Source organism: Saccostrea echinata, unplaced genomic scaffold, assembly GCF_033153115.1.
Source record: "Saccostrea echinata isolate AGI-Se365-2 ecotype Australia unplaced genomic scaffold, CSIRO_AGI_Sech_v1 ptg000004l, whole genome shotgun sequence".
Taxonomy (NCBI): Eukaryota; Metazoa; Mollusca; class Bivalvia; order Ostreida; family Ostreidae; genus Saccostrea; species Saccostrea echinata.
The window spans coordinates 1,551,014-1,563,139 of NW_026889753.1; the positions used below are offsets into that span (position 1 = coordinate 1,551,014).

A 12,126-nucleotide genomic window follows, 5' to 3' on the forward strand; every position below is an offset into this window, starting at 1 on the left:
TAGGAGTTCAAAGCTTTAATTCTTCATTTAATATTTGTTATTCAAACATTCACACCCAAAGCCTTATTTTATAAAATATATCAATAACTGAATGCATGCCTTTTAAAATTAATTGATTGCACAGATTTGCTTTTAAAATTACATTAACAAATACATCACAAAATCCCATAGAGAACAAAGAGTAATCTTCATTTATGAGGTAAATATCAAACTAAGAAATAATGGGTTAAAAAAAAACACACTTGGAGCCACAAATGCAGAAGTTAATATTGCTTATGAGTTAAAGACCTTAAAAAACCCCAAGCTTGTTCATTTTTCTTGTAAATGATCTTTTAATTCCTCATTGACAATTCATTGCAGAAATTTTTTACCGTTTAGATGTGTTAAACATATGTATTTTGCCTGGATAAATTATCACTTTACATTGTTTTTACACTAGTGATACACATGGATAAGATAATGAACAGAAAGTCAAACACCAGAATTAAATCTGTGATAAGACTTGTCTGAATTTGGTGCAAGAGAAACGTTGTTCTTGAATAAACATTTCCAGATTGTGTTAGTCTTCTTTTTTTCTCTTTTTTTTTTTTTGGATACATACGTGTTTGTACTTTTTTCTGGGGAAATCAAATAATAACTGTAGAAGTAGCATTTCCAGTAATTTCACCAATTAAATGTATTTTTAGTGACCATGTCATCTCCTCTCATCAAATCCCTAAAAGAGCCTCACCTTAGTAATCTTGGGTCCGCTGCTCTTCATCAGATTTTTATATGACTTTTTTAAAATTTATTTTCCATGAAAATTTTTGAGCCCACATTGGCCCCATCCTAGCTCTACACGATAACCAAATTTGAATCCACTCAGCATGGGAATGCTTCCATGTCATTTTATTTAACACAGCCAAGTTGTCTTTAGATTTTTTCCTTCATTCCTTGCATATATTTAAAACTATTATCCCCTATTGCAGCCCTACCCTATCCAAGGGGGCCATGTTCTGAAGAAACTGAAATCTGCTCTACCTAAGAATACCTACATAATACCGGTAATATGACTTATCATGGCCCTGCAATTCTTGAGATTTATGTTAAATATAAGGATAACTCTATTTTGCATAAAAAGTCAAAATTTGCCAATAACTAGCAGTTAAATGAATTTAGAAATAAATCCATAAATATTGAAAGTATATTTGTACATATTATTGGATATTAAAGAAAGATGACTGACAATTCATGAACTGAGCCTCTAATATTTGGCACAACAAAAATCATGGTTATTCAAACATAGTCAAACGTGGTTACAGTAAACATGCTTACATGATAATGAATTCATGCTCATACCAAATTGATCTTTAATCCCTGTAGTTTTAAAATATATTATGAACTATTGGTCATCCCTGGGACTTCACCATAAGCATATATATACTATGTTTCACTTACTTTAGAAAGTCATTTTTTAACATACCCCATCAATCACATTTTAAACTTGCATTGTAAATCACATTGTCAAAAATACTCAAATTTACATACCATATCAGTTTTAAAAGATATAATAAATTAATAATACAAGTGAAATTGTAAAAATAATTTGCATCTTGTAAAATATGACTGCTAATGAAAGCCTTCCTTTACTCCGTGAGAATGATCAATTGTAATTGCAGTTTCAGCTGTTAGAACACATGCCATTCTTTCCTTTAAACCCCTGTCTCCTAATTTGTCTTTCCCTGTTTTTTGACTGCCACACAACAATGGAGTGGTCATCACTGGCCGTCACCAGCATTTCTGGGTCACGAGGGTTGAATGCAACACTATTGACCACATCAGTGTGAGGGAATTTATGTAGGCAGATTCCGTAGTGACGATCCCAAATGTAGCCATGCTGATCTTCAGCTCCACTGAAAAACATGAAATAACAGAACATCCAACATTACATTTACTTAATTTCATTGTGAAATCACAAGCAACATGAAGTTCAAAGTCTAGTTCCTCAAATCATGTCATGATCTGAATCAACATTTCAATTTCTGTTTAAGTGCTCAATGGCCTCTGTCACAAAAGAAGTGTGTGCAGTTTCAAATGGATATTAAATGTGAACTGAACTTCAATAATAAGATGCCAACTATTTAGAATAATAGGATCTAGAAATTTTGTCATGCATATTTCATTCTTCTATTTAGATAGATATTTAGACTGAATTTTAGTTGAGCATTTAATAAACATTCAATTTTATTAGAAGAAGCAGATTCTCCCAAATCTTCATGTATGTAAAGCCTCCTATCAAAGATTATTTCGATATCGCTGGTTTTCCTCATCAAATTTGCCTTACCTGGCTACATATTCATTGGAAACATCCAGAAAAATAAAGAAGCACTCATCATTAGGTGTATAAGCCTTATGCGATCTGTACATTTTGCCTACTTTCTTCATTTTCATCAGGTCAATGACATGGATGTCTATCTCCTGAGCAATAGGAGGAGGGTAGAAAGGGTTTTCTATGGTGTAGTTCTTTGGCCACTGTCTGCAGTTCACATACAGGTACCTGTGGAGAATTTGTGGTATATTAATCAAGTTTGAAACCAATATATTGTGTTTGGTTTGTCCATTTGTCTGTTCATGTGTATGTTCATAACCAATTTCACCCTGGCCATACTGTAAGCATTGATTTATTTACATATATACACTATATACTAGGTCAGGTTGTAAACTGTGTACCTAGATGTCAAACTCTGTGAGTAAAAGACAAATACTTCATATCATTTAATTCATGTTCTTTACTAAAGAACACTTAAAAACCATACTGAAACATATGGAGAGAATACATATCAAAGACAAGGAATGTACATAGAGCTCAGTCCTGATTGAGTCTATGTCATTGTGCATTTAATAACATCCTAAGAGTGAAGTATTTTAAAATTACACTAGGTCAAATGTAGAAACACACTTCTGACTAGGATCCCATTCTGATACAGAGTGAAGGTCACTCATCCTCAAGTGAAAATTAAATACTAGTACTTATCAGACCTTTGAGTAAAGATATTTGTTGACGATTACTGCATTTTCTTTACATGCTTAGATACTCTCTGATAGAAAAATATAAACCAGTTCAGATCAAAGAAAGGAAAATAAATACTCTCAAGTCAAGAAATCGGGGACAGAGAGCAGTTTTGACTTTTCACCCAGAATCTCTGTTCAGGATTACTCAAGACCCTCTAACCCAAGGATACTAAGTACTTTCGTTGTGAGTAATGAATACATTTGAGTTTTTACTCTGTTAAGTGATAATGAATTGGTTGGTATATAGGAACAGCAGTATGGCGAGATCTCAAAATGATGGTTATCAACTTGCACTTCTCGACAGAAATACTTGTACTCACCTGTCATCCGGCGATAGACACAAGCCTATGATGTGACCATGAAGATCAATGACGTGGTCTACATCATCATAGCCCTCTCGGTCTATTCCATGTAGGTTTTCCTCCACGTTTGGCATCACCTGTACTCGGTCACCTATGACTCTCTCCAATGACTTCATTCGTTTTATTCCTATCTGGTGTGGAGTGAAAGTCTCTGATCCTCGAGTAAAAATTAAATACTTATCAGGAAATTGACACTTTTGCTGACTAGACGGATTTTCTAAACTTGATTGTTTGCTAGAGGAAGACATATTCTTTTTTCCATTATATCGAGCAGTCTTATCCTTAGGAAAAGGATCCTGACCTTCGATCACATGAGAGCGATCCTGACTGAACAGAATATTAGATTGAAGAGGGTAGCCATACACAGAGCCACCGGCGTACATCCCTTTATAACAGTTATCCTCACAGCTATAACGCCTACACACTGAACAGGCTCCCTCCATACTTTTCACCAATAGGTCTGAATTAACTGACCTCATTTCCAGATCTGCCGATGTCCCAGTAGCACCACTGCAACCTTCAACATCAGCATTTGCTTCCATGTCATTGTTTGCAGAAGCAATGTCCTCTTCTGCATCTCGATAAGCTTGACTGTATGTTATTGTACTATTAATTTCGTGAGAAATTTTGTCTTCTGGGTCCACTTCAATCATTTTCTCTCTTAATGCTCCACCCTCATATACTGTTACCTGCTGAACCTTCTTATAGACATTGTCAACTACCTTTTTTGATTGTTTATCCTTTGCAGTTGATGGCTTAGCACTCTGCAGATTTTCTGTGGAAGTGTCGAAGTCTGTGGAGTATTTATTGGTATCACAGTTACACTTTATCTCACCTTCTGTGTCTGTTAAGCACTCTGCTACAAGCAATGTTCTAATAGAACTTGCATTTTGATTTTCAAAACGATAGAGTCCCATCACCACGGACTCATGCTCTGATTCTATATCTTGAAATCCCTGAAATAGTAGAGCATAAACAACAGGCATCTTTATACTCATTCACTTAAATTTTTTTTAATTTTTTTTTTTTAGGAGACCTGCAAGAGTCATTCTTTTAAAATAAGACAGTTATCTTGCTCATTTTGATAAAGGGATTTCTACAATATAATCCTTTACTACAGAATCAAGTGATATTGGACAGACAGACAGATTGACAGACAGACTGATAACTACAGATAACTACAGGGTGTCTGCAAAGTCGAGTCCTAATTACATTTGTACATAAAGTACTTAAGCTAAAATATAACTAAATGTTACATACAAATTATTTTATATGGTACCAGAGAAAATTAAAAGTGGAGCATTCTGTATCTATTCTAAGATTCAACATATTCCATTTTTACTTCTAGCTATAACATTACAGATCATTTTCTTAACTACTTAATATACAAAAAATTACAGAAAACCCTTTGATATATTTTTTCACTTCTATTATCTTGAATGCCACACATCATTTCTCACCTTATTGAGAATAATTGAAGAACATGATTGGAGCTGCCCAGTTATATGCAGATTTCCAGAGAGCAAATAATTGTAATTATACCAAGTCCCAAACACATCATAAGGCTTATTTATAACTCTAGCCTGCAGTAAAAATTCTCCTGAAATAAAATAAATAATTACTATCTTTTAGGGATGGGTATCATAAAAAAATTTGTATCACAATATTTCACAATTTTTTCCAAAATATATCAGGATAATTTCATGATGTATTTACATACAATTTTACTATGATTTAAAATGAATATCCATAATTTTTCTTTAATAAGGCATGTTTGGATGCTAGGATGCTGTTGTTTTACAACCTTTTTTTTAATTCTGGTTATTGTAATTCAAAAGTTTGAACCAAAAAATCAATTATATTCTAAATCTATAATGACATTATAACACCAGTACTTTAGACTCTGGTACACTGATAATATTGTGTATCCCTTCCATCTTTAATCCTAGTGGACATTCACCACTGTGGAAAACCGTACTGGTGTACCTCCAACAAAATTTATATTCGACAAAACCTTTGTCATATAAAGTGATAAAAAAATGAGAATAGAGGGAATGGCACATTTACCTTCTAGATTGAAAACAGCTATTTCTCCGGAGGTGCTTTGACTCCCAAAGTGAACCCCTGACACCAGAAGGAGGGTGTCATTTTTATTGAACTGTGAGAATTGTGTGTACTTCCAGGTCAGTGTTCTCATGTCATACTTGTCCCTGAGCTGTATAGGGTAGGCTGCATTCCATACCTACAGAGAAACATTAGTAAGTAACAATCATAGATTTGTTTAAAAATTTTATCCTTAAGTTAAATCATTAAATTAAATGTTTATGAGCTCACAACACAAAATATGGAAGCTGAAATACTGTACATGTACGATGCATATTAAATTGATGCATTCAAAATTTAGTGCAAACATTGGGTATGGAGTGGTTGGCGTAATCATGAATTAGCACTACACACATCTGCTCCATGTATTGTATTCATTAATGACTTCTTAATTCTTATGAATTAGCTAATCATTGTCCACACCAAAGCTACATATATGAAGCCTGCTTTCTGACGTACATGTACACATATAGTACTTCTGGGAGATTAAGTTTCATTTAAATATATACAGACTGTAGATAAGATGTTCAGTGAAACTATGTCCTCGACAAAATTCTATCCAAGGACTGCATATCACCAAATTTATTTTATTATGATTAAAGAAAAATACAGAAAAACATGAAAAACATAAAAAAACATGAAAATATGTCCCTCATAAAGTCACTTTTTGGTATGTATATCCTACAAATTTTTAACCCTGTGATAATTTACACTTGTAAAGTATACTATCTAAGCATAGCAACATATACCATCAAATGACAAAGCTTGAATTCACTGTCCAAGCCCTAGAATTTTCCACATAACATAGCAAACCAACAAGTCCATACTTCACAAAATTTTACCTTAATGAAACCATCCTTTGAACAAGTGGCAAACATCTTGCCATTGTGAGAGAAGCTGACATGGAGGACTTGGTCAGTGTGCTGCTTGATGACTGTGCCCTTGACCTCTGGAGTATGGTAGTACAGTCTTTTAAACTCTTGAAACCATGAAGTTTTACCAGGAGCAATCCCAATGTCCTTTGGTATATGATAATACTGGTGAAAGAGTGCCTTCCATAACTGTTCATCAAATGCAATTTCATTCATTCTCCTGAAACACAGACATGTACATCACAATAGATAAATTTAAGAATCAATAAGAATCAAGAATTAATTATGAGAAATTGCTAAGTCATTTGGATGAACATGTACATTTTCTCCAAGTTCTCCAGCCCCCCCCCCCTTTTTCACTCATTGCATTACTATGCCTACATCTGACCCATCATCAGAGTTGATTTTGTTTAATGTGTGTAAATCAAATAAACTTTTACACTTGTGGGTTAAAAGGGTCTGTAAATGGAATATTTATTGCATCAATAAAAATCATGTCCTTTATTTTTTTCTCTATTCAGCAGATTCAACATTAAATTATAAATGTACATATAAATGCCATTCTATTTTATTCATTAAGTCTACCTTGAAACAAGTAATTGCTTTTCACACAATTTAGCCTAGTTTGAACATGAACCCTCCCCATCCCCCTCCCACACACTACAAAAAAATATCAAATTTGAAAGAAGAAATCTTGTTCAAATACCTGCTAACGGTAAAAAAACAAGAGGCCCAAGGGCCACATCGCTCACCTGAGCACTGTGGCTAGGAAAAAAGGAAAAATCAGTTTAGTATTGAAAAGCTTAAATGCATAAGTGGTCCCAACCTACCCCTAAAAAGGGAGTGGGGGGGGGGGGGTCATGATTTGAACAAACTTGAATCTACACTATATGAGGATGCTTCCGTATAAATATGACAAACCGTGGCTCTGCTGTTCTTGAGATTTTTAAAGATTTTTCCTATATATTCCTATGTAAAACTTTGATCATTCATTGTGGCCCCGCCCTACCCCCGGGGGTCATGATTTGAACAAACTTGAATCTACTACACCTGAGGATGCTTCCATATAAATATGACCAATCATAGCTTTGCTGTTCTTGAGAAAAAGATTTTTGAAGATTTTTCCTATATATTCCTATGTAAAACTTTGATCATCCAATGTGGCCCCACCCAACCCCCGGGGATCATGATTTGAACAAACTTGAATCTACACCACCTGAGGATGCTTCCAAATAAATATGACCAATCATAGCTTTGCTGTTCTTGAGAAGAAGATTTTTGAAGATTTTTCCTATATATTCCTATGTAAAACTTTGATCATCCATTGTGGACCCACCCTATCCCCGGGGGTCAAGATTTGTACAAACTTGAATCTACACTATATGAGGATGCTTCCAAATAAATATGACCAATCATAGCTTTGCTGTTCTTGAGAAGAAGATTTTTGAAGATTTTTCCTATGTATACCTATGTTAAACATTGATCGTCCATTGTGGCCCCACCCTACCTCCGGGGGTCATGATTTGAACAAACTTGAATCTACACCACCTGAGGATGCTTCCATATAAATATGACCAATCATAGCTTTGCTGTTCTTGAGAAGAAGATTTTTGAAGATTTTTCCTATATATTCCAGACCTATGTAAAACTTTGGTCGTCCAATGTGGCCCCACCCTACCCCGGGGGTCATGATTTGTACAAACTTGAATCTACACCACCTGTGGATGCTTCCAAATAAATATGACCAATCATAGCTTTGCTGTTCTTGAGAAGAAGATTTTTGAAGATTTTTCCTATATATTCCTATGTAAAACTTTGATCGTCCATTGTGGCCCCACTCTATCCCCGGGGGTCATGATTTGAACAAACTTGAATCTACACTACCTGACAATAATTCCACATGAGTTTCATCTTTCCTGGCCCACTGGTTCTTGAGAAGAAGATTTTTCAATAATGCCATTAATTTTTTGCTATTTCGTAATTATCTCCCCTTGGAGGAGGGCGTGGCCCTTCATTTGAACAAACTTGAAACCCCTTCACCCAAGGATACTTTGTGCCAAGTTTGATTGAAATTGGCCCAGTAGTTCTGGAGAAGAAGATGAAAATGTGAAAAGTTTACGACAACAACGACGCCGACGACGATGACAGACAACGGACAAATTTTGATCAGAAAAGCTCACTTGAGCCTTCGGCTCAGGTGAGCTAAAAACTGCCACAAGTGGACATAAGAACAATACTGACCTAAGCAATCCCTATGCTAAACATTTACAAATAACAGTAAAAAGTATACCAAAGTGCTAATGACAAACAATTTCAGTTCAATATAAACCTAATTTGTTATATCTGTTAAGTTCATTATATGTTTTACAAACTACAGGGAATGAAAATTGCTTCCCTGTAAGCATGAATTCATTCTAAGTGTAATTTCTGTACATAAACCTTGTTTTACAGCAGGTATAACTAATTACAATGGCCTGCTCAATGTTCAATGGCAGTGTGGTAAGGATATCGCAAGTGAGATAAAAGTCTATGTAAATATACAAATTGATTACCGGTAATTAAAATGCATAAGGGCTATAAATTTTATACATAGAAGAATAACACTTATTTTCTAATACATATTTGGTACTCATGACGTTATAGCCAATACACATTATGAAATCAATGCATAATGCATAAAAGAATGCATAGTCCATGTAGGCTAAAAATTTCCTCAAAGTATAATAATCAAATGAGAAAAACAGTAGAATATTGTGCAGCAATTTTATTAATCTTAAAAATATTCTTCTTAGCATTATGCACTATTCATGTAAAATTTAGTAGGACATGCCCTTTTTTGTTTATGTGCTTTATTACCTTGAGTAGAAAAGAACAATGACGTCAATATATGATGTCATAATGTATTCTGGCCAAAACATGTCATGGGTACCAAGTATGTATAAGGAAATGAATTTAAACTTTTTCTGTATAGTAGATATCTCATGCATTTTATTAGATCATTTGCGCAGAAATGTCTACACATAGCCTTATCTCACTTGTGATTTAGTCCAAGTCAGGATGACAGGAATGGCTGTGTAAGGATAGTTTTCAAGAGTTTAACACATGTGGAACTCACTATGAATGGTATATAATATTTGTACAATATAATTTAATATGTACAATATACCTGCAAGTTCCTGACATCCTGACCACCGAAAATGGTGTCATAAATGACAAAATATGCAGAATGACATCATCTGGGAGTAAGTCCCACAGAGTGGTCTCCTCCTCAACCTCCATACCCAAAATTATGTGTATGAATGAATCCAAAACTACATCTAAAAAAGAAAGAGGTAGATTTTTTTTAGTATGTCAATTAAACATTTAATAATGGTTTGTAGGAAATGAATACAGAAATTTTTTTTTGAAGATACACTTTCATTCATAAAGAACTCAGGAAACATCTCTGCCAATATTGTAACTTAAATATTATAAATATGAAATCTTTGAGTGAAATGAATAAAACCTTTTAAAGTTTAAAAAGAAAACCTAAAGAACATATCAAATTTCATTCTGAAAAAACATTGATAATTAAGATGCAATTCTCTCTAGTAGCTCAAATTGCCAAAATGGGATATAATAGCCTATCTGGGCATTACATATTGTAAGTCCCCATAAAAATATCTAAAAATTAAGCAACAACTTCTGAAGTCTTTTTTTTTTTTTTTTGGTTAACAACGTTTTTCTGTATTGCTACTATTTTTGAAAATGATCCCACAAAAGATTCAAAACTTCTTAGGGATCAAAGTCACAAAGTGTACAGCTGGTGCTTTCTTACCAAAAGTTGTTGCATTCTGACATAACAAAACATAAAGACATGTATATAACAGGGACATGTCACCTATGTAGAGTAAAAGTCTTCTAATCCAGACATCACTTGTTCCATAGAAATTGCCTGGATAAGACAACATTCTGGGTTAGACAACATCTTTAAACAATTTAATTTACTGAAAGGGACTAAAATTTTTCATCATATATGAATTGACTTCCAATAAGTTTATGAACAAGGTCCCTGAATGTAATCCCCCCTTTTTTTACCACAGTAAATTTATATTCCATTTGGGATATTATATATCATCATGATAATTAACTGTCTCAAAACTGCTATAAACAATTCTATAGCAGCTGTACCGTTCAAGGCATCTTGATTAATGAAATTCTTACACATGAAAAGTGACCGCATCTTCAAGTATAGATGCCAACATTCCAAAATGTAAAAAAAATATTTGACAAATTCCGCTAATTGCATGCAAAAACTGTCTTAATTTTTGGGGGAAATGACATGTTTAAATAAATCTTTTGTATACTACGTGATGTAACATCAGAAAAATTAGTTCATCGATAAAAGAGCTTGTCAACAGACTCTAGGAAACAGCATTAAGTGTACTTTAACTATGCATACCCTTTTTATCAAACAATGCAAACGTTTTGCTGGTTGATTATTATTACCTGGCTTAAAAGACAAACGCAATTTAACGGTACTAGGTAGTCAAGAATTTGACAGGTTTGCAGTGTGTATCATGTATACCGAACCCGATGTCATATAAAAACAAACGACCCATGGGCAACAACGCTCACCACAGTCACGTTTTATACTTCTCTTCAGGAAGATTTTAAATAATTTCTTATGAAAAAAAAAAATTACCACCCAAATGTGCCTCAAAATAGTTCCAAAAGAGCAAACTTGAATCTGTATCAAATGTGGCAAATTTAAGGGAGAGAGCCCCTCACCCCCACCCCCCACCCCAGAAAGAAAACTTTTTTTTCCAACAGATATATAAAGCATGGTTCCGTTATATATATATATATATATATATATATATATATATATATATATATATATATATATATATATATATATATATATATATATATATATATATATATATATATATATATTAAAGGCTTCATCTCTATGCTCTTGCAACTTGCAAGACAGGCGAGTCCGAGGGATTGACACCTAAGATTTACCCTAGAACCACTAGGAATACGGTACCCCCTTTTTATTTCTTTTTAGAGAAGCGATAACCAGGCGACGATCGTGCAATAAAAATACAGCTATTTACTTAAAGTTTGTGTGAGCTGTAAGCTGCGTATCCTATTTATTTACATGTATATAACATAAAACACCAAATCCAACAACTAAATATTGCTGCAAATGTGTATCAAATGTCAGTAGGACAATGTTTTGCCCAATGACATTAAGGTGTTATTTTATCGATGATTTTCTAGAGCAAGCTTAGAATAAACCTGAAATGGTCATGCCTGAAGTTTGATTTAATTAATCACCTTAAAATATGATCGTGTACATGTATATTAAATATTGATCATTAATTGTGTTGATTCATAATAGTTAAATTTAACTTCACTAAATGTGAATACCTACATAATAAGTAATCAAAGACAACTGTATTAAGGTCTATGGGGACAGGCAACTTTTTGAAAATAAAAATTCTAATTCTAAGAATATCAATGCATTCGATTTTATTGAATCTGGGACTATTATGGGTCAGATACTTTAATAAAATCAGAGCTTTAATGTGCTTAGATATGTCAAAGGAGCCAAGCTTAGGAAAGACTATGCTTTTTGTTCATAAATACGAGGGGCATTTGAAAAGTTCTGAGGATGATTTGTTTAAAAAAAAATAACCGTTTACGTTTAACGGATGTTAATGAGTTTGATTTCATTTTAAAGAGTA

General features: G+C 33.6%; 1 protein-coding gene across 1 annotated transcript; it reads right to left on the minus strand.

Annotated features, from left to right (window-relative positions):
• Positions 1–10,895, minus strand: LOC133178963 (F-box/WD repeat-containing protein 5-like). The gene is made up of 8 exons (XM_061313621.1): positions 10,877–10,895; positions 9,555–9,705; positions 6,359–6,608; positions 5,481–5,655; positions 4,874–5,013; positions 3,372–4,369; positions 2,324–2,536; positions 1–1,892 (listed from the first exon to the last, which is right to left on the minus strand). The coding sequence occupies exons 2-8, from the start codon at positions 9,665–9,667 to the stop codon at positions 1,661–1,663; spliced, it is 2,121 nt and encodes a 706-aa protein (XP_061169605.1). The 5' UTR covers positions 9,668–9,705; positions 10,877–10,895; the 3' UTR covers positions 1–1,660.
• Between the last annotated feature and the right edge of the window lie 1,231 nt (positions 10,896–12,126).